General features: G+C 40.7%; 1 protein-coding gene across 13 annotated transcripts in view; it reads left to right on the top strand.

Annotated features, from left to right (window-relative positions):
- The window catches only part of smtnb (smoothelin b), a 55,063-nt gene that overhangs the window by 4,128 nt on the left and 26,738 nt on the right, over positions 1–24,197 (top strand). For 9 of the 13 annotated variants that reach the window (XM_083526318.1, XM_083526311.1, XM_083526322.1 and 6 more), the window contains exons 2-6: positions 6,689–6,846; positions 7,326–7,404; positions 9,471–9,549; positions 9,629–9,705; positions 21,818–21,902. In XM_083526318.1, coding sequence (XP_083382444.1) covers positions 6,689–6,846; positions 7,326–7,404; positions 9,471–9,549; positions 9,629–9,705; positions 21,818–21,902 — 478 coding nt within the window. Of the gene's footprint in view, positions 1–320; positions 448–967; positions 1,073–6,582; positions 6,610–6,688; positions 6,847–7,325; positions 7,405–9,470; positions 9,550–9,628; positions 9,706–21,817; positions 21,903–24,197 lie in introns of those variants that run through there. The other 4 variants (XM_083526314.1, XM_083526313.1, XM_083526312.1 and 1 more) reach the window with 3 other exon arrangements.

Raw genomic sequence — 24,197 nt, 5'->3', positions numbered from 1 at the left:
CGAACTTATTCCAGCATTACGATGCTCCTGTGCACAAAGCCAGCTCCAAGATCTGCTATATATGGTTTGAAGTGAAAGTTCTCCTGCTGTAGAGCTTTGAACTCTATTGAACAACTTTGGGACGTGACCCCCGGCCTCCTCACCTTACCTGAGGTGGCTAAATGAATCTCACATGAATCTCGACAATCTAGTGGAACATCATCGCAGAAGACTGGAGATCATTCTAACGGCAAATGTGGACTATGGTGGTAGATGTAGATGGTAGATGAAGATGTAACTCGGCCTAACAAGCAAAGCCAAGGAGTGGCTTAAGTGTGACAAGGAAACAAACGAAGGCACAAGGAAGAAACCCTGAAAGGACTCGTCTGATGGATGGTACAGTGAGTGCGAATAAAAGTACCGGATAGTCTTCAAGATGACAACAGGTGTACTGAGGCACACATCCAGGTAAGATGATTCAACCAGAGATGATAATTTAAGTCTCGACATTGTGACCTACTTCTATTGTACTGTGATTCATTTAAGAGGAAGCTGTTACTGTTCGCTTCGGATGTCTCGGATCACATTTCACTCTCAGACACTCACGCATTCGTGTTGGATGACTCACGCAGGCACCGTTCTGATGACTCGGCGTGGCTCAGACGTTTATTCCTTATAACCCTTTCGCTTTGCGTTGCCTATACCATCCTCCTGGTCAGTCAGGCGATCCAGAAATAACATTGTTTCTACAGAAGACTAAAAACAGTTGAGCATGCTGAAAGCCACAGCGTAAAGTTTGGTCTGATTCCTGAAAGCACAAGGACCTGAAAGCAGAGAGGAAACGCTGGTTTGGTGAAGGGTTTCGCTTCCAAACACTGGGACATTATTTCCATGTCTCATGCACACAACACGCATACACAATCGCAGTTCATGCTAATATACATTTCGTTTACATGAAACCTACCTGCCCTTATTTGTGCAGGTGGAGGAGAGCGATTCAGTCAGAGGAACGAGTTCGGTGCAGTGGAATTGTGCTTTATTTATTATTTATTTTATATCGAGCCAAAAACTGAACCGCTTTGTGCCTTCATTCGTAAGTGACATTCATTTTTCTTTTATTCCGTATAGAAATCAAATAATTAATTTCAAATCATTTCAAAGTTTCCACACGGGCCGGCCTTCGCTTTCACTTCACCGGTCAGTGTTCATCAAGTGCATTTCTACAGAACAGCCTAATACGAGGAAATTGGGTCTCAAAATCTGACCTCCACGTTCTCATCTGAGCAACGATCAAATCAGTAACTCAACCGGTGAACTTTACTCCCTTAGAAGGAACTTAACCTTTAAAACAAAATTGGAGGCGCTAAGAAATCTATAAATACTTTAACGTTTATTTGCAATTTTCCTTGAAAATATGCAGCGGAGGAACAGGTTCACATGAAACTGATTTAATAACTTTCTGTTGCGTAACTGAAGTTGCGTGCGCAAATATTCCAGCCTGCTCCGGTGTGTTTTTTGTATAAGGCCCCAGGTGATTTGCCTCGATTTATTTACACGTGGTCCCGGGACAATTGCTGGAGACGCAGCGGACCTTCAGGGAGCATAAATGTGTGCAATTTGCCCTCTGTGGCATCCTGCATGAGGCTGACTTCTGCAAACGCAAATGATTGCAGTGGCGGGAAGGCATCCGAAGACGTTCTAGAAACCAATCAAGCCACAAATACAGTTCACTGTGGGAAATAATTATTTGATCTCCTGCTGATTTTGTGAGAAATGAACCGTCTTGAAGTTTTATGGTAGTTTTATTTTGACAGAGAGACACAAAAAAGCATTCAAGAAAGGTTATAAATTAATCTGTATTTAATCCCGTACCATATTAGCAAGAATTCTGACTCCCACACACTTAAATTAGTCCTGTAGCTTTTAAGCAAGAACTCGTAATATCAACTTGTGACGTGTATAAAAGACACCCATCTCAGAATCAACCTCTTCCCTTCAAACATCTCCAACACCATGGGAAAGAACAAAGAGCTGTCAAAAGACATCAGGGACATGATTGTAGACCTGCACAAGGCAGGAATGGGCTACAAGACCATTAGATTGTTGCCTTGGCCATGTGTTTTTGGTCATTGTCATGCTGGAAGACCATCCACAACCCATCTTCAGTGTTCTGGCTGAGGCCAGGAGGTTCTCATCCAAGATTCTACAGTGCATGGCCTTGTTTATGTGGTGAAGTCTTCTTGTACCCATAGCAGAGAAACAGCCCCGAAGCAGAATATTCCTCCTTCATGTTTGACAGTGGGGACGGTGTCCTTGGGGACATTTTCGCTCAATTTTAGTCTCATCTGACCACATCGCATTCTCCCAAGCCTTCTCTGATTCATTTAGGTGTTCATTGGCAAACTTCAGATGTGTATGTTTATGTGCATTCTTGAGCAGAATGACCTCGGTGTGTTACCGATGGTTTTCTTGGTGCAGTCACCAGATCCCTTGAGATCATTAATAAGCTTTTCCTGTGTAATTCTGGGCTGATCTCTCACCTTTCTCCGAATCATCCCTACCCCATGAGGTGATATTTTGAATAGAGCTCCAGAGCGAGGGCACAAACGACATTTCTCACCAAGCTTCTTGCTGATGGTCTTGTAGCCCATTCCAGCCTTGTGCAGGTCTACAATCTTGTCCCTGACATCCTTTGACAGCTCTTTTGTTCTTTCCCATGGAAGAGGTGGTTTCTGTGACTGGTGGCTTGGGAACCTAGATTTGGATTCATATTCTCATGGCCTCAGGCATCAGACAAGAAAATTCTGATGGGAATTAGTGTCATTGCTGAATGGTCCACAGTCAGTCATGAATTGCAGTGTTTTTAAAGTCTAAATTGAATTTAAAACCATGTAGAACGAGAGTGAATTTGAGCTGGTTTGATAATGTGCCTTTCCAGGAACAATTCTGACTCTGTTATTATTATGATGAAGACTACAGTATATTTATGATTGAGACACACCGAGAGACACAGACTGGCCATTATTCATACATTTGTTCATGGAACAGGTTTTTTTTTTTTTTGTCTTTTCTTCACACGACGCTTCTCACAAACAGATCCAGTCCTACTTGATCTTCTGGCAAAGATTTTTCTGTTCGTCACCTCCTGCGATTAGATGAACTTGATTTTATCTCTTCGCAGGAGATATGCGTTACACGGGTGCAGATAGCGAACGGCACTTACTATTTGCACGTCTACTTTTGTTGTTGACAATCAACGCAGGTTTGAAGCTAAATACCTCTCAGCCCTCATCAGCTTTCTTTTAAATATACATGATATTTGTATTCCCAAGTCCTCGAGTCCAAGTCCCCTGAGGTCAGAAATGTCAGCGTCTCATGGTTGACCAGCAGTGTACACTTTCCGACAGTCCATCTGTCTAGATTTATTTTTGGTTGTTTACTTTTTTTGCTTTTCCGCTTTCCCATCTTTTTGCCTCTATACTTGTACAGTGCAGTTTATTGAAATCAGAGCCTTTTCACTACTTAAGTGCAGTAAAAATGTTCATTTCTGTCTATTCGTCTTGACGGAGGTATGGAAAAGTCTTTATCGTAGGAGAATGAGTTTGCTGCACATGCACCTTTCAGGCTCTGTCCTTTTTTGTATTGTTTTTTTTTTCTTCAGAACGCTCTTGAGCAATTAACATTTTTTCCATACCAGCTCAACTCCGAGCTGCCGCCAAGCCTGCAGAAGTGTTTGTTTAGATTTGTTTACGCAGCCTAATTGTTATTTTAGGACCAGTGAGTATTTTATGTCTACCTAAAAAAAAAAAAAAGAAAGAAATACCGGCAAAAGTTGCTGCATCTGGAGCCTTCATACCTTTTTATGAAGTAGATAAAGTGTAAAATTGTAGCTGGAGTGTAAAGAAGTGCCGTCCTCCTGTACTGAATCTTCTTTGAGAAATGTCACCCGGAAATGCTGAGAAGATCCCTGAGGTTCTGTATATAAATATCTGGAATATTTTTAGAAAGCACTTGGATTAGAAGTCTTTTAGTGCGAGAGTCTTAATATACACAGCTGTTCACTGTCTTGTTTTTTTTTTTTTTTTTCTTGTTTTTTTATGACCTTCTGGTTTGAAGCTCTGTTGCATAAGTAATACCCTCGAGGTATGGAGAGATGTCTTTATATTTGATCACACGAAAAAAAAAACGATGGAGCGAGATGGTCCTAGAGCACAGTTCTGGATTTCTGTCTTTTTCCTCAAACTCTCATCTTCAAGACAGCAGGCGGAATGATGTGGCCCCGTGTCCATATAAGGACAAAATAATGCTGAGCGAGCAGTGGACTTACTGAGTCACTCATTCACTCGCATACTTGAAAGCAAAAAAGTTTTTTTGTAGGGGAGAAAATGAGATCAGGTGAACAATGCGAGGATTTGAACAGTAGTGTGAAGAATCCTGGTCTGAAATGACCATTAATTAATCACTGTCTATAGATATGTTATTCAGGCTTTAACTAAGGGGACTGTGTGTATGGATTACAAAGAAGACGAGCAATTGGATGTTAATCTGATGCTTCAGACTGAAGAATCAAAATGATCTACCTACATTCAAAATAAATAAATGTATATACTGAGTATATTTTATATGTTGGTGTACCTTGTATAACTGCATGAACTCTAATGGCACAGCCAACCTCAAGCAGACTTCCAAATGATCATCAGTCCTGGTGGAACGGTGTTTAGACTTAATAATCTCCATTTGGAAAAAGTCGACTCGCGAGTCGCTCGAGTTTTGTCCTGTACGCCAATCAAGTGGCGAATGGCTCAGAAGATTGACCGTGTTCACACAGTACTTCAGCTCAGCCACAACAAAGTTTACTTTGGGTTATAATTGAATGTTTATGCAATTTATTAACATTTGGATTACACTATATATAAATACTTGAGTACTCCAGTATTTGACAGTTTCATGTGCTTTTAGTATTTATTAGTGTTTAGTTCACTTGTATGCTACATGCAGGAACTGCACTTTCTTGGAGCCGCTAAAATAAAAAGGGAGTTCGTGTATCTGACTGCTGGTATTCGTCGACGAAGTTGTAGTGTTGGTGTTTCCAGGTCTGTAGTGTTGGTGTTTCCAGGTCTGTAGTGTTGGTGTTTCCAGGTCTGTAGTGTTGGTGTTTCCAGGTCTTCAGAGACGCATCAAAGTGCTTCAGGTCGATCGGGACAAAAATTCTGGGTGTTAAATCAGCCATCTTTTCTCTTTTTTTCATCCTCTATTTCCATCGTGAGCTTACTGATTTATTATATATATGTGTGTGTGTGTGTGTGTGTGTGTGTGTGTGTGTGTGTGTGTGTGTGTGTGTGTGTGTGTGTGTGTGTGTGTGTGTGTGTGTGTGTGTGTGTGTGTACAGTATATATAAAAACTTTAAGCATGGATTTCAACTGTAATCAGCATCAACAGTCTACTACATGAACAATTTAGCATTTAAGCGTTACATTAAGGAGGACGTACAGGCACTAAACCTCTATACCCTCGTCTATTCACGTCTCTAACAGTTTCAGCTATTTTGAGACAATGTCCATTGTTAAAACCGCTATACAAATAAATGTGTAGAATCGAATTGAATATACAACTGGATGTCAGTGGATCAGGCCTTTCAGTTGTACTGTATCTCAGGGAAACAAGCTGCAGCTTGACCTGCCTTATCATGTTTTGGGAAGGAAGGCTGACTCCAGCTCTCTGTGTGTGTGTGTGTGTGTGTGTGTGTGTGTGTGTGTATCGAGTTGGCACTGAACACACAGTGACTTGGCACTCGGATACCCATATCCTAAATAATACAATGCAGCTTGTCATGTTGGAGGGAAACCGAAGAGTAAAAAAAAAACGTGTCAGAAATGATGAAAATACACCTTTATTGGTACAAAGTGCTGATCATGAAGACAATTACCAGAATAACAGTTCTCCTTGCACTCGGCACGACTGCTTTCATAGAACGTTCATCTGGACAAGCTGAATGAAGAATTCTGATGTGAGCACTGTGGTAAATTCAGGTACTGATGTAGAATAAAAAGACCTGAGGTGCATCGTAAAGGTGTTTAATAGGGTCGAGGTCAGAGCTCTAAAGCAGGCCAGTCAAGATCGTCTACTCCAACCCATGTGAAGCACATCTTGAAGGATCTGGTTTTATGCACAGGGACATTGCTATGCTGGAACAGGTTTGGATCTTCTAGTTCAATTGGATGGAAGCTTTTATTCCCTCTTTACAATCTATACAAACAACTTGGTAGTGATGTTTTGAGAAGGAAAGTTTTGTATCAGTTTGCTTTTCATTCTGACATGCTTTTCAGCTCACCAAGGCTTTTTAAGAAGGTTTTTTTTTTTTTTTTTTACTTCCTGTCCATTGGAACCAGTCTGACCATTCTGCTCTGATCTCTCAGATCGCATGGCTGTTCCACCTGCTCAACTGACACTACTTGGATGTTTTTCCCATTTGTTTCCACCATTCTGTGTAGTCGGTGTCACTGACATCACTTTTTTTTTTATTTAATGATTTTATACATTTTTTTGTGAACATCTGAAGCTCTTGCCTTCTACAGTATCTGCATGATTGTATGTACTGAGCTGTTACTACATGAGTGCATGAATGAGCAGGTGAATGATGAGTGTGTAATACATCTGTTTGCCAACTCTTAACTACGGCTTTTACAGCAACATTAAAATGTACTTTCAGCTCGACGGCACTGTGGACATGAGCGAGCGGCGGCTCATACGCTCAGCTATCAGAGAACTACGCCGCCGCGAGATCGAAGACCTGGAGGCAGCGCTCACCAATAAGAGATTCAGACGAGCCCAGGAGCACAGACACGATGATAAAGAAAACCAGCATCGGTAGGAAAATGATTTTTTAATTATATTTATTTTGTCAATAATAAAAAAAAACACAGCTGTGCGATTGTGTCTGAGCTCAGCAATATGTAAATAAAACCCGGTGAACCCGACTCCTGTGCCATTTCTGTAACAAATCGCCTGTTGTATTTGATCCGAGTCAGATAATTCATGAAAAGCCAAGCTTGGCAGCACGTCTGCTTTCTCCCACATACTGTACATACAAGTATGGAGAGAATTTCACTCCTTCGTCCATTTTCCATTCTTAACGATTTCTCAGACCGGAGTTTGGGCTTGGAAAGAAAAACATTCTGGTATGTGAGCGTCCAGCTGCTGCAGCACAAAGCTGTCAGTCACTACATTCTGCACAACTGTCACTGTGGTTCTCTTCAATGTGTGTGTGTGTGTGTGTGTGTGTGTGTGTGTGTGTGTGTGTGTGTGTGTGTGTGTGTGTGTGTGTGTGTGTGTGTGTATATTCACAGGCCTGATCTGGCAGCATCCTCAGACTTGCTCTCTAGGAAGCTTCAGGACATTCGGGACATTGATGAGCTTTCTGTGATGGTAGGAAACAAGAGGGGAAAAATTTTTTATTCAAAACCATAATTTCAACCTTTGACCTGTTAAAGTACGTCGGTATAAAAGTGAACGACGTGGTGGATCGATGTTAAAAAAAAAAGTGTGCATCGATTTATTAATAGATGATTATCAGTAGATGTTCTATACTTTTATTATTAAGAAAGTGAGCAATAATTTGCGACCATTATTTTCTACGTAGATCGATTTCTCCTCGTTAAACTGTTTCTGGAGCACGTTCTCTTTGCACCACTGCTGCTACGTGAATGTGACGTATCACAGCGCTAAGGAGACCGAGGCGTGTCCTAAGAGACACCTAGAATACAGATTAACATGGCAGAGGTAGAGCTGTAACTTCCTGGAGACAGAACAGGAAAAGAACATCTGGTTTTCTGTACTATTGTATTGCAAATTCGAATCGCACTGCATCGCATCACATTGGTAGCTGCTTCATATGTACTGTATCTTAAATTATTGTATCGTATCGTTGGCTGTGCATCGAGATGTGAATCAAATTTTTTTCCACAAAGAGGCCTATGATATAAGAAGCCAGGGTCATACAGAGGATTTTCAAGACGAGGTCCATCAAAGATGCTGTGCCTCAGGTGCAGAAGCTGCTTCAAAAAACAGATGCATGAGTGCTGCAGCATTGCTTTAGAGGTTGCAGAAGTGGAAGGTCCATGTGTCAGTGCTCAGACCGTACGCCGCACACTGCAACAAGTCTGATTGTAGGCCGTTGTCCCAGAAGGAATCCTATTCTGAAGCTGTCTCACAAGAAAGCCTACAAACAGTTTGCTGAAGACGACATGTCCAAGAGTATGGATCACTTGCACCATGTCCTGTGGTCTGATGAGACTAAGATGAACTTGTTTGGCTCAGATGGTGTCCAGCATGTGTGGTGACGCCATGGGGAGGAGAACCAAGAAAATTGTGCCTCGACTAGCATGGTGGTGGTAGCATCATGATCTGGGGCTGCATGAGTGCTGCTGGTACTGCAGTTCATTGAGGAAACCATGGATTCCAATATGCACTGTGACATTCTGAAGCAGAACATGAAGCCCACCCTTCAGAAACTAGACTGAACAGCAGCTTTCCAACATAATAACGACCGCAAACACACCGCCAAGGTCACAACTGCAGGTGAAGCTGATGCAGTGCCAAACATGTCTATTGTTAGTTTCCTTTCAAGTTGTTGGCTACTGAATCTCATTCTTTTCACTTTACTTGTTGTTGCCACGTTAATGATTTTAACACACCCCCCCCCATACAATTATAGATCCTACCACAATATAGGACATTTTCCGTATATAGCAACAGGCAGTGTTTGGATCGGCGTCTGTCTGTCTGTCTTTTTTACTCTCCAGTCTGAACAAAATGTCAGTCGTAAATACCTAAAAAAAATTTTCCGACAAGCTGATGGGGTGGTCTGATATTTTTGGTTCCCTCTGGGTAGACATTTCATTTTTTTTTTACGAGCAGCTTTTGCCTGGGCATTGATTTTTGAGCGCAGCGACGTGCCATATTTAGTCGTCTTTGCTCAGAATCGTTCATGGAATTTTCCGATTTTCAATTCATTTTTATTCGTATAGCGCTTTCAAAAGAGACATTGTCTCGAAGCAGCTTTACACAGATAAAGAGGTTATAAAGTTTATTATATAATAAGTTTGCTTCTTATAATAAAAAATTTGTCCCCAATAAGCGAACCAGATGCGACCATAGCGAGAAAAAAACTGCCGGAGATGGCATGAGGAAGAAACCTTGAGAGGAACCAGACTCAAAAGGGTTCTTGTTAAAAAGAAAATTGAAAAAGAAAATTGATAGAAGCGAGTTTTATTAAAAAAATTTTTGGTCATCATTTGTGACGAAAAACTAACCTCCATCTTCAATGTGTTTTTATTCCAAATATAATTTCTCTTATATCAAGTTAATGTAATATTTCTGTCTAGTTATTAATAAAAATACAGCATATAAAAAATGTTTTTTTTGTAGAATATATTTTTTTGTTTTTAGAACGTAATTAATTTCTGTCTGTTTATTCCTTCTCCTGATTGTAGTTGCGAGGTAGCACCGAGTACGAAGAGAGGAAACTCATCCGTGCAGCGATTCGCAGACTGAGAGATGAGGAGATCGAGGGTACGGACCTGTAATCCTGAATGAAACGCCGTGTCGTTAGCGCGGATGTACGTCATAACGCTTGTCTGCTGTCCCACAGGTGCACTAGAGAAGGTTCATTTGACCAGGCAGCACATGGAGAAGCAACAAAAGCCTCAAAGAAACTTGGACGTGGAGGTGAGTGAATATCAGGAGGTGACGATTTGTGACGTTTTCTCTTGGAGAAAGGTGCCTTTTGTAATGAGTACAGTACAAGGATCTTTTCGGTTTGTGAGCATGTAGCGTCTTTCTACATCTACGAACGCTACAGAGATTCTCCTCGTTTTGCTGGACAGGTTGGACATATTTGATGGAGAATGACAAAGCATGAGCGACAGCTGTTTAGGTTCTGGTATTAAGAATGGAAAATTGGTTGCGCTCTCTGGTGGGAGGGATGGCACACACTTTCACTGTCAAATCAGTGACAATGGTCCAAAGCAGGGTTTTGAGTGTCGCACTGCCTTGAAGTTTAGACAGATGTGGTAGCTGGTTTCGTGTCCCTGAAAGGAACACATGGTAGGAGGAGGGTTGCGAAATTCCGGGAATTTTCAAGACTCGAAACTTTCCATGGAAATTAACAGGAATAAACTGGGAAGTTACAAAATTGCAGGTTGGCCTATAACAGGGAACTTAAATGTGGTTTGGGGGGGGGTCCACATAACACACGTCCTTTCTTGAATCCTGCACGTCAAAAAAAATGTCCTTCTTGGCGACTATTCACGTAAAATTACATAACTATTACATACGTTTGTTTAAAACGTGTGCTGTTTATAGACCACAAAATTATACTAACATAGTATTAGTTTGTATAAATGTCGGCTTATGACCAAACAAAATGTTTATATTTTATGTAATTGATATAATTGTCCCCAAATTTCTAAATAAATTCCCATAAATCCTCCAGGTAAGTTTGAATATTTCTAAAATTCCCCAGATGAAGTTCCCATGGAATGTTTCCGAATAGTTTCCGGAGATTTACCAGAAATGTTCCACCCCTTTGCAACCCATTAGTAAGGAGTAATGTGATTGGGTGGGGAAATGGCATGGAAAAAAGGGTGAAGAAATTAAATGTATTTTTATTAGTAGAGCACTTTTTTCCAGTGGACATTGTCTTAAAGCAGAAATAAAGCGGTTGTAAAAGAAAGTATAAATTTGTCCCTAATGAGCATATCAGACATCCAAACATCCCAGTTCACCAAAACACTCGATACCCACAATCCCTCCAGATCTTCTCCTTTACCTCACACAATGCTTGACCAAACAAATGTTTTTTTCAGCCTAGACTTGAACATGTGTGGTCTCGAATACTAATTGGAAGGTTGTTTTATAACTTTGTAACAGGAAGTTCTGCCCCCTGCTGTAATCTTCATTATTTGAGGTACCAACAAATGACCTGCACCTTTTGATCCAAGTTGGCGTGGGGATCATAATGTAACAGAAGTTCGCTCAGACACTGCATGGTGCAAGACCTTTCAGTATTTTCTACATCAGTAGTAGTGGGAGAGTTTATTGGGAGCCAGTGTAGACTGAGGAGATACCAGCTCATATTTAGTAATCAATAACTGTATTTCCTAAATAATTGGATACAAAATACAGAAAATCTGCACATTAGAACTTCAGACACAAAGTATTACACAAAGGCTCGAGTTTCTCACACAGGAAACGTGGATCCTGCGCTGACCCGGTTCATTAATTAAAAGCTTATTGCTGTAGAAGTTTTCAGTTTTTATCTTTCCCACAAAGCGCGCCGATCTCCGGAATGCTGCCTTCTCGTGGCTTTTGAAATCGGTTTGAAATAAATGTTTTGGTTTCTCTTTTGCGTTTGCTCCTGAACTGCAGAACTGACCAGCGATTCTCCACACGACACTTCTGTTTGGGTATTTTAGGTCCTCAGCTCTTCTTCTCCATAATAAGTCGACTGTGAAGCAACCAGTGCTCACATGGCTTTCGGCTCCAAGCAGCGAGTTAATCAGTGTGCTTTAGCTCATACAAACATCTATTGAGAGTTAAGACCCTGCTTATGAGTGATAACATCTAATGGCAGGATATAGAGCAGAGTATTAATGTGAGAGCTTAGACCTTGCTTTCATTTCAATACAGGAATCAACGTGCAATAAATCTCCTTGTGAGCACAGCGAGGCTTTTCTTTCCAATCGCGGTTTGAACCTTTTCCAGACAGAATGGCGTTTGAATAGAGCATTGAACGACTGCTTTTTTTGAGTCATGATCGCCAAGTTGTTCGGAATTAGATGATGCATAAATATGAGGTCGTTAATGAAACAGGATCAAGCATGTTTATAGCAACACAACAAACATTACAAGATGGGGCAGAACTCTGATCCGGAGCAGGTTCGAGAGCCTGATCCACCTTCTGGAATGTGTCCCCGGAAGTCTTCTTTTCGGAGCGTGTCGAGCACCTTCTCCGATTCGCAGAACACTAGGCAAACCGCTTTCTCTTTGTGTTTTAACGATGGCTGTGTTGTACAACAGATTAAATGGGAATTAGGAGGAAGGAAGGATTTTGTACAGAATGAATTTCAGCCGAGTAAAACACTGGGGTCTTCTGACTCCTGATGAGGGTTGCAAAGGGCCGGAAAATTTTCCGGGAATTTTCCATGGGAACTTGATTTGGAGAATTTAGAAAATGTTCCAAGTTGGAAACTCATCTAGAATTTATGGGAATTTATTAGAAATATTGGAAAAAAACAAAACAAAACTATCCTATACAAACAAACGTTTTGTTTGGTCATAAGCTGAGGTTCATGCCAACATTTAATTTTGCAGACTGCAAAAAAACCCCAAGAAATTATTGAAGTTCTAAACATCAATTTACATATGTATCTAATTTGCATTAATATATTTACCAAGATTACCCCCCCCCCCCCACCACACACACACACACACACACACACATTTTATTGTGTGTAGGATTTAATGATGTGTGTTACGGAGGAATGCACAGTACATGTAGGGGGCGTGGCCTCAGTGGCCCTGCAGAAAGTGTGCTGTGTGCATGTGATGGATGAATGCGCAGGGGAGAAATTCAATTGACGTTGCATTAAATCTGGGTTTTAAATTGCAAGGTTTTTTACCAACCTGCAATTTTGTAAATTCCCAGTTTATTCCTGTTAATTCCCATGGAAAGTTTCTTGGAAATTCCTGGAATTCTGCCCACTCTTGGCACAGTGCAGTAATTCAAGATTTGCATGAAAAAACTTCAATGCCAAAATGAGACGTTTTCTTCCATCGTTACGTTCCTTTTCTTTCCTTTCGGTGATGTCTAACGCCTGAAAAACAGCTGCAGCCTCATGCCCCAGGATGCAGGTCTTAACAGTCCACACTGTTCTACAATTTGTGAGTCAGAACCGAAACTGGCTTTCTTCAGGTCAGCGTTCTTGTCGAGTTCCTCATTGCGAACGCTTTAGCACTCTGTGGAATGCACCGACCGTGATGGAGGAAAGATTTCGGTTCAGATAAAACAGGATGTTTGTCATACATCACTAATTACATGTTTGGTATGAGATGTCTGTAAGTGCCTGCAGACTCTTAGGGACACTTCAACACGCTACTTCCTGCTGCTCAGGAAGTCGAGATAATTGTGGTTGTACAATTAAAACTAAAATATAATTACTGTGCAAAGGGTTTAGGAAGGTGTGGGGGGAAAAAATGCTAAAAAGTGAGAATGCTTTCAAAAATAGTGTTAATATTTCACTGTTGTTAACAAAATAGAAAGTGATTATGCAGAAGAGAACTCCAAATCAAATCAGAATATGGTGTCCACGATGGCAGCACTTCATCAAGGAACACCTGCACTTTGAATTCAGCAGGTACGTTGTTCCAAACATCTTGGAGAACGATCCACAGATATTCTGTGGATGTAGGCTGTCTCAAATCCTTCTGTAATCCCAGACAGACTCGATAATTCTAAGATCAGGGCTCTGTGGGGGCCAAAACTAATACTTCCAAGACTCCTCGTTCACTATGCTGAAGATAGTTCATCATTTGGGCTGCACTTTTGGGCTTGTTGTCGTGCTGCACAACACATTTGAGGCCAATCAGATGCCACACTAATGCATGATGGATGCGTGTCTGCCTCATGACTTCTCATTAATCTGAAGGAAATTTCTCACTACTATTGCAGACATGTAGCCTTAAACTTGCAAGCAAACACCACCATGCTTCAATGTTAATTTTATTTAATTGTCAGGATTTTCTTCTTCTAAGAGAAATTTTTGAAGCCGGACATAAAATGCTAAAGAATCCATATCGCTAGACTGCCGTAAAAAACGTTGGGAGAAAGTGTCATCGCGCAAAACAAAATTTGGGTTTTTACACAACGCACTACAAATTGCATTGCACCCTTGCATTGTTGTGTACTGTTTGTTTTTAAGTTGAATAATAATGAATAAAACAGTAACACAGCACTTGCGTAAATAGTTAACTCATGATTAATCGCAACTTTTTATCTGCTTTAAATGTACCTTAAATTAATATTCTTCAAGTTTTTAATACTGTAATAAGCATGGGCATGGACATGCTTTATGCAAATGTATGTTTATTATTAGTAAAACCAGATTCAACATATTCTTGTAAATGTTTTAAAGTAATTCTGGTGTTTTAAATTCCGTAAATCATCAGGACTTTTTTCTCTGTTTCCACACGGACGGTTTTAGTTGCCGGATGCGTGCATCATGGTGGATTTTGGTCCTCGATTTGAGACTTGGCACAAAAAAAGAAAGGACGTCTCTTTTACATTCATTTATTTATATTTGTTACTAAAAAAATGGTCAAACAAATTAATTTGCGCCATCGTGTTATTAATGCGTTCATTTTAACAGCCCTATATATATATATATATATATATATATATATATATATATATATATATATATATATATATATATATATATATATATATATATATATATATATATATATATATATTATACATAAACAGGATTTCTCTATGTGTACGTAAACTGCCTGAACTTTCCCAAGAGGATCTTTAACTGTCGTCTGAAACGGAATAAAGTTTTATTTCACTAGAAGCAGCTCGAATAAAATCCGCTCTAATTGCAGGGACGAGTACGTAGGACAGATTTAATGGAAAGGATTCCACCTGTTTCACCTCCTTTATTGATTTAAATTCTACCTGTTCCAACATCTGAACCGTAATTCTGTCCTCACTGGCAGTCAACACACACACACACACACACACACACACACACACACACACACACACAGTGTCACGACAGTGATGTGACTCACCAGACTTTTATTAACACCTCTTACTCACACATCTGGCTGACTTTCTTAAACACAGACGGGCCCCGAATTTGACACTCGCCGAAATGCGAAGAATGTGAAAAATCTCTGTCGTATTTATTCAATTGCAACTGTTTGACCAAGTGCTTCATTATGTACAGAGTCTCTCTCTCTCTCTCTCTCTCTCTCTCTCTCTCTCTCTCTCTCTCTCTCTCTCTCTCTCTCTCTCTCTCTCTCTCTCACACACACACACTCCGTTGCTTTGTGGTTTTACATTACGTAGGATTTACCACCACCCAGTGGTTAGTCATCAGGCCCCGTGTGAAGGGAAGGTCTTCTATAGTTAAATATTCTTTTAAACAGTAAAAGGAGTAAATAATTAATTATAGTTTTATGTTTAAAAATAGCTGCAGGATATCAAGTGTTGCAGAACAAACTGAGATGATTCCCCAGCGATTTTCTTTCTTTTCTTTTATTATTCTTTTTTTATTTCTTAATTATTTTTGGGGGGTGTAATGAGATTCTTCAGAAGATAAGACACATGACCCAAGGGCTTTGTATCGAAAACCAAAAAAAACACACACAGTAGTAGTAGTTACAAAATTCCTGGTTGTCCTGTAACGGAAACTGGTTCTTATAAGAGCAAAACGGGGCTAAATCTTTGGGATCCTCACAAATCTGGTGTTTTAGGCGTTCTTTTCACTGCTTCTGTAATTTGCTTGCCTTTAGATGGCTCAGGATATCTGGGGTTTCATGTGTTCTCTTTGTGCATGGGTGGGTTTCCTGTGGGTTCTCCGAGTTCCTCTTACTAACCATAAAATGTCCGACCGGCTGTGCTGAATTGCCCCTGGGTGTGAACATACATGCGACAGTTTGCGTGCGTGCATGGTACTTTGTAACACACTGGCATCCCACCAGGGTAAATTTGCATGTCTCACATGTTCCTGAGATTCAGCACGACCAAAATAAAGCACTAATGTATTGACGTTGCTGATTGGTTTGTTAGATTTGTAGTGGCAGATGCTGATTAAGCATTAATCTCTGCCTGTTTTTAGGAAAATACATTTTTGGGCCTTTCGCTCCAAATTCTTGACCCATTTCTTGATTTTCACAATTTGAACACATTTGTTTTTGCCTTTTCCGAGTCTTACCGTTTTTAGTCATTATTCTCAAAGGCATCTTGATAATTACAACATCCCAATCCACCCACGTAAAGTTTTCCCCCTCGCACACCTGGTTCCACTGCTCAGGGTCTGAGTTTAATCAAATGTGCTGCAAGTGGAATTGAACAAATATGTAGAGACGAATGTAGGAATTAAGACTTTCTTTAGACAACTTGTGGAATGTAATAAATAAATATTACATTATGCATGACTATTCATCCATCCATCCATCCATCCATCCATCCATCCATCCATCCATCCACTGGGAATATAGACTTGTTTTGCACGTGCAAACCATTTTTTAGCGTAGGAGAAAATCCTGACAAACGGAGGGAGTGAATGAATAAAGGATGGAAGGAATGAAGACATTTGTTAAAGTATGCTGAAATAAGTAAAACAGTTAATTTAATATTAAATGTAAAATGCACACTAAACTATTTAATACAAAAGTTCGTTTTGTAATTGTATTGAATTTATTTCATTACAATATATAATTTGTGCCAATTTAATTGATTACTCAGTTCAATCAATATAATAAGTGTATTTTATTTATTTATTTATTTATTTTTATACAATTATTATTTTATATTATTTAACCGAGCAGGCATTTTATTTAAAATTGTTTCGAAAATTTCAACTGTTCAATGAATGTAGATGATGTGTATGTATGTGTGTATGTATGTGTGTATGTATGTGTGTATGTATGTGTGTATGTATGTGTGTATGTATGTGTGTATGTATGTGTGTATGTATGTGTGTATGTATGTGTGTGTTACAACGCACTACAAATCGTATTTCCAGTACGGAGGGAGTGACACAGTGCTCACTTTAAATACTTTTTTATAGCCCTTGGATTGTTGTGTACTGTTTGTTTTTAAGTTGAATAATAATGAATAAATAGGCTCCGTCAATCGATCAAAATACTTAATCACGATTAATTACGATTGTCACGAGTAACTCATAACTAATCACAACTTAATCGCACATTTTTATCTGCTCTAAATGTACCTTAAATTTATCTTTTTTTTAAGTTTTTAATACTGTTATAAGCATGGGCATGGACATGCTTTATGCAAATGTATGTTTATTATTCGTAAAAAACCAGACTCAACATAGTCTTGTTGCCTAATACATACATTAATAAATATATGTTTATTTTATTTATTTGTATTTTCTTTTGGGGGGGGGGGTGTACAGCGCTACCTCTGTCATGTTAATCTGTATTCTATGTGACTCTCAGGACACGCCTCGGTCTCAGTAGTGCTTTAATACGCCACATTCACGTAGCAGCAGTGGTGCAGAGAGAACGCGCTCCGGAAACAGTTTAATGAGGAGAAATCGATCTACATATCAAATATTGGTCGCAAAATATTGATCAGTTTCTAAATAATAAAAGTATAAAAACATCTACTGATATATATATATATATGTGTGTGTGTGTGTGTGTGTGTGTGTGTGTGTGTGTGTGTGTGTGTGTGTGTGTGTGTGTGTGTGTGTGTAAATGTGGATATATAGTAATGCAATACAGATCTTTACATAATTACACACTGAAGCTCAAAGCATTTAATTTTAGATTTTTCTACAGTCGACGTGTCGTAGGAGCCTCAGGTGCAATTTGTCAAATTTCTAGCATGCAGACAAAATTCAAATTTGGATGTCTTTAGCATTAGCTCAATGCCAAATCATAACATGAACTGAATTTATTTCAGCTCGAATAATAATATAGGCCATTCATAAATAATAGCTTATGGCGCTCGTTTAGAACCAAAAATTACACAAATGGCTGATTTTGGACGAAGGGTTTCGTAGGAAAATACACATTCGAAGGCAGACGGAAAATATTTGGCCGCCATTTGATCCATCGCCTTCACTGGCTGTCATCTCATGCCTTACTCCCCCCCAACCTCCTGCTTCTACATCTACTACTTCTTCTTCTTCTTCTTCTTCTTATAGCGATATCTTCGAATTCTTATTTTCATGCCGAAATTGTATAATTCAGGAGTTTCCAAACTGCTCGAGTGAAACATCCAGCCCTGGTGTGCGCTAAAACCTTTAACATTACAGCCAGGAATAAAAGCAATGATGTGGATTGAGCAGAAATAAATGTGTGTATGTTCTGAAGCAGATTTCTGGGTGGTGTAATTATAGGTGTGGTTCTAAGCCGTTTGAACGCTACTGCAGCGAACGTGGTGGTTTAGTGGCATCGGGTCGGAATTCTTGCACTCGCAGGCTCTGAAATTAGCAGACGACGATTGAAGGTCGATTAGGGGTGAAGTTTTAACGGCGTGTATCCGTCTACCTGCGAGCGGATTCAGAGCAGAAGACGAGGAAGCCACATGAACAGAACGGGGGAGGAGTTTGGGGAGGAGAGTTGGGTGTGGGAGGAGCCGAATACAGAGGTAGAGTGCGACTCATTCTGAGCACTGCACATGTTTGGATTTGGAGGAGAAGACGAGAGCTCCTGGACAGGAAGGTAAATAAATAGTCTATTATTACTTGTTTTTTTTGTTTGTTTTTTTTGCAGACCAAAAATCTTAAAATGTTCTGACTGGTATGTAAAATCTGACTGCAGTGTTACTGAGATTTTTTAAGTCTAAATGAGAGAAAATGTTACTTGATTCAGTTGAATTGATTGTAATGGTTTTGTGTGTTTGTGTTTTTTTTTCTTTTAAAATACTTTTTGGTTAATATTTTATTGAATTAATTTGTATCTGTGCTTGTATGTGCTGAATTGATTGAATGAGCTGTAAAAACATCATAAAACATCAATTATGTGATTGTGTGAATGTGTGTGTTTGTGTGAGGGACAGAGAGAGAAAGCATGACCGAGAAAGAGAGAAATGGAGAGAGAGTGAAAGAGAGAGACAGAATGACACCGACTAAACGAGAGCGAGAGAGAGAGAGAGAGAGACTGAAAGAGTGATGCATACATAGACAGCCACAATAAGAGATACTGGGAAAGAGAGAAAGACGCACAGAGTCACAGAGAAATTAAGCCAAATTAATAAGAGGCACAGACACACAATGAGACACAGACAGGCAGAGAAAGACAGACAGAGAGACACAAAGCGAGAGAGAGAAAGTGAGGGAAAAACAAACAAAGACAGAGAGAGAGAGAGAAAATAAGACAAAGACAGACATGATCAGAGACAGAGAGAGCCAGACAGACACACAGAGTGAGACTGAATCAGGGAGAGGCAGACATACAGAGAGACAGAATCAGAGACAGAGGGAGGCAGACAGGCAAAAAGAGAGTCAGAGGAAAAAAACGAGACAGACAGAGAGACAGAATCAGATAGGAAGACAGACAGAGACAGAGGGAGGCAGACAGAGAGACAGAATCAGAGACAAAGAGAGGCAGAGAGACAGAATCAGAAAGGAAGACAGACAGAGGCAGAGAGACGGAATCAGAGACAGAGAGGCAGACGGAATCAGAGACGGAGCGAGACAGAATCAGAGGCATTGAGGCAGACAGACAGAGAGAGAGCGAGACAGAATCAGAGACAGAGAGGCAGACAGACAGAGTGAGACAGAATCAGAGACAAAGAGGCAGACAGACAGAGACAGTGCGAGACAAAATCAGAGACAAAGAAGCAGACAGACAGAGACAGCGCAAGACAGAATCAGAGACAGAGAGGCAGACAGACAGAGCGAAACAGAATCAGAGACAGAGAGGTAGACAGACAGAGACAGCGCGAGACAGAATCAGAGACAGAGAGGCAGACAAAGTGAGACAGAATCAGAGACAGAGAGGCAGACAGACAGAGTGAGACAGAATCAGAGACAGAGAGGCAGACAGACCGAGTGAGACAGAATCAGAGACAGAGAGGCAGACAGACAGAGACAGCGCGAGACAGAATCAGAGTCAGGGAGAGAGACTGAGTGAGATTTTAATAGTAAAGGCTTCAGTGCAGAAGGTTTAGTGTTTGTGGTCACAATCTGAAAACCACATTGGGTTTTAACTAAAAGACAGCATGTGTGGAAACCTGACACACACAAAGGCTGAGCGAAATCTTTAGGACACACACACACACACACACACACACACACACACACACACACACACACACACACACACACACAGAGGACATTAGAGAAAGCTTTTCTCCTGCGTCTCGGCTGAGTGGCCTGTAATTATCCTGTAGAATTTGCTTATACTTATGTTTTTCTGATGTATTTTCCTTTGCACTTAATGCCCCCCCTTTTTTTTTGCTTTCATTTTCTTCTTTTTTTGTTATAAACCGCGTGTCTGCGTTAAACGGAAAGTGTCCTTCTGCTGGAGCTCCGAACTTTTTACAACGCAAATCTGCGAGTTTGAATAAAGCACCAAGAGAACACACAGGACTCGCTCTGAAAGAGTGCTCGGGCACGAATAGCTGGAGTTTTGTGTCATTTCCCCTGGCATGCGATACAACCACACACACACACACACACACACACACACACACACACCTGCATTTTGGCCCGATGTAAGCAATTAGTCATGACAGACGAGTCTCTCTCTCTCTCTCTCTCATTCACACACACACACACACACACACACACACACACACACACACACACACACACACACACACACAGAGAAGCTCTTAATACTGTTCTAACAGGTGTTCAAGGTCACTGTCAGTTAAAACAGACAAGACTAATGTTGTGAAAACTCTGATCCTCTGAGTGATTATCGCTCTCCAACACACACACACACACACACACACACACACACACACACACACACACACACACACACAGTCATAGCTGCTCACGTCATTCTCCTGATCTCCTTAATGACATTTCCTTAACAGCATGAAATGAAACATTATTTCCAACAAACAATGACGACATTCCTCAATCACCACCCTGCAGTTTCAGTTCAGTCCAACGCACGCTGAGCCGCAAAGTCTGTCGAATGCGACGCCGTTTTCAGAGGCATTTTAGTGGCTTTTTTATTAACCGCAACCAAACGAGTTATTTATGTGAAATGTTGATGTGGTATTATAGAGGGAGAATAATCAGTGACAGGAAGGTGTGAGAAATCATTCATGCGATTTGTGTGAATGTGCACAGACAGACAGACAGACATCGAAAGAGAGACAGACAGACATCGAAAGAGAGACAGACAGACATCGAAAGAGAGACAGACAGACATCGAAAGAGAGACAGACAGACATCGAAAGAGAGAAAGACAGAGAGCGAGAAAGACAGACAGACAGAGCGCAAGAAAGACAGACATCGAAAGAGAGACAAACAGAGAGAGAAAGATAGAAAGTGAAAGACATACAGACAGAGAGAGAGACGGAGAAAGAAAGTGAGCAAGACCGATGGATAAGGCGGAAGACGGAGAGAGAGAAAGACTGAGAGACAAAGGGATTGTCTGTCTGTCTGTCTCTCTCTTTCTCTCTCAAAAGGGGATTAATAAGGACCGAGGTAGAGCGTGACTGACAGACAGACTGAGAGAGATATTGAATTGAGATATTTATAGATTTATATTATCATTGTTATTGCCCAATATTTAGTTTTATTCCTCTTATACTAACAGCATTTTGCATTTTATTTATATATATATATATATATGTATATATATAATTTTATTTTTATTCCTGAAGGACACATTAACCCTCAATAAATGTCCCTTAGACTGAGAAACACTTTGGCCAATATTTGGCCAACATTTTGCTGCACAGTAATCGTCTGGTCCAAATTTTTAGCTCCACAGTAATAAACTGTCTTTACTTCAGATGCACCTGAAGCGACGATTTATTGTTCCCAAATTCAAAACCGCCTTAAAAAAACGACCAATTGATTTTATTTAATGTTTTTCCTTTCAGGACGCACCGAAGGACATCGTGGACAAGCCTGAGCGGACCGAGAAAGTCCACAATCAAACGCCGAGCGAAGAGGCCCCTAAAGCAGGTCAGTTAACCATCAACACACCAGAAACCTTTCTCCACACGCGGCCGTTTGACGGATTACAAAACGAACTCGAGCAGACGGCGTTCAGCAGCTCAGACCTCACAGCCAGTCCACGACTTTCACCACTGAATATTTCCCCCTCTTTATGTAGTGTCTGTATTCTTCTAAATTGTATTTTGTTTTATTTGTACAGTATACAGTATCTGATTACAGGGTTGCTTTGTATACCTGTGAAAAACATCATTGTACAATTTGGTGAGACAAAATTAAAAAAAGTAGGAACTTTATTTAATTTAATTTTTTTAAACAGTAGTGCATAAAAATTTCGTTCATCAGGGGTTCTGGAGTTCACTGGTTATCTCTTCATCAAGGCACCTGTTAGTGGGTGGGATTTATTAGGCAGCAAGTGAACACTTTGTCCTCAAAGTTGACGTGTTTGAAGCAGGAAGAGTGGGTAGGCGTAAGGATTCGAGTGTTTTAGCAACTGCATCAATTTTTCTTTTTTTCTTTTTTTCAAAAACTTCTTGCAAATGGCAATTTTGTAATGTTTCAAACCTGGAGATGATCCGCATTTCTAATTTCACCCGGCAGTTTGTTTAGAGGGTGTAGCCCAGGCTCTGCGGAAACGGCCACCTCTTATAGTCAACCGGCACCAGTCATTAAACAACCATAAATAAATGCATATTTAATGCCCCCCTAAATGTTGTTCTGTTTCCCTTAAGATCCAGAGTTCGCGCGCTTGTTCGTTTCTCTTCAGTCACTATATTTAGTGTGCCAGCGTGTTTAGGTAACATCGTGCTTCAAGACCTCGAGATGTGTGGTTCTGCTCGCCTATGCTTAGCTCCTCTAACCCGTAATTTTGCCGTCTTTGGGGATTTTTACATTTTTTTCCCCTCTGCTCCAAACTTGGCTCGAGACAGTTTGAGAAGTCATTGTTTGTTATTCGACGAGACACAAAGAAACAGGAAGTTTGGGGCGAGGACGGGGAGATGTGGAGGTGAACACGCGGTTCACTCCCAGATCGAACCGCTCTGCGGTTGAGAACAGAGCGGCGCACTTTTCCCTATAAAAAGCCTTTCAGCCTTTCGGTTTCGCTCCGTGAGTACGAGGATAAACAACAGGAGAAAAAGTCGACAATCTCGAAACCGAATCGCGAACGTGTAATTACGCTAGCGGTGGAAGTTAAAGTGCTCCCACTCCGAGTGATTTTCGCGGAGGAAATCCTCTCGGCGCTGCTATCGCGTTAGAGGAATCTGGAAGGATGTTTACATTTCAGCGTGATCTTTAGACTCAAGTACAACAGCTAAAGCAGCTGCAATCCAAACGCCAACTTCCTCGAGCAGCCGAGTCTGAATGATGCACCCGGTCAGCGTACGAGCCGCCAACAAGATCATGAAGTCTTCGGCGACTCGGATTTGAAAATAATAAATCCTAGCTGAGCGCTGAACCTTCGATCGTGTTCATAAATTGCATTTCGCAGGTGTTCATTTCGATCTGGTGGATTTTTTTCCCCCACATAGAAACAGAGTTCCAGCATACATCCCTCTCTACATGTTTTTCCCAAAACCTCAGAGCAGCAGGAGATGCTGGTGTGTACCTCCGCCTTTTACAGCCACACAATGAACGTGGTGAACGTCCGAAAAAGAAAATAACTAAACATGAACATAGCCAGATGAACCTCACTCAGGGCTGTGGAGGGTAGAGATGATTTCCAGGGGCTTTTACTTGTCACACAAGTGAAATTCTTTCTTCGCATAGAACGCAGAGTCATGATACAGCGACCCTGGAGCACAGAGGGGTTAAGGGCCATGTTTAGGGGCTCAAAAGTGGCGGATTTGCGACACAGGAGGCTTGAACCCCCGACCTTCTGATCAATAACCTCGGGCCTTAACCACTTGATCTCAGGTCTCTTAAAGTTCACAACAAAGGAGTCCCTGGATTTAGACTAGACCTTCCTCTAGTATTCTGTGGTGTGACTGAGGTCACTGCTTTGACACCGACTTCTGCTCCAGTTCGCTCTATAATGCAGCAATTGTTTAAAACGGCGGTTTTGTTTACGCAGATGGAAAAAAACAATGCGCGTGGGGGTTTGGTAGCCACTCGGCACGGCAGGAGGACCTGCGGTTTCTCTGTGCTTTTTAATATAGTTTTGTTTCCAGTAGTTCTGTTGCCTTTTTGGGCGTATTTGCCGCACACAGCGCCGAACACTGTAACAAAGTGTTGTACCGAAGTCGTATATTAACGATATCACCTTCCATTTCCGGCCTTGTGTGAGAGTGAAGATGATTTTATATA

This window comes from Silurus aristotelis, assembly GCF_946808225.1.
Source record: "Silurus aristotelis genome assembly, chromosome: 23".
NCBI lineage: Eukaryota > Metazoa > Chordata > Actinopteri > Siluriformes > Siluridae > Silurus > Silurus aristotelis.
This window is presented reverse-complemented; position numbering and strand designations above follow the sequence as displayed.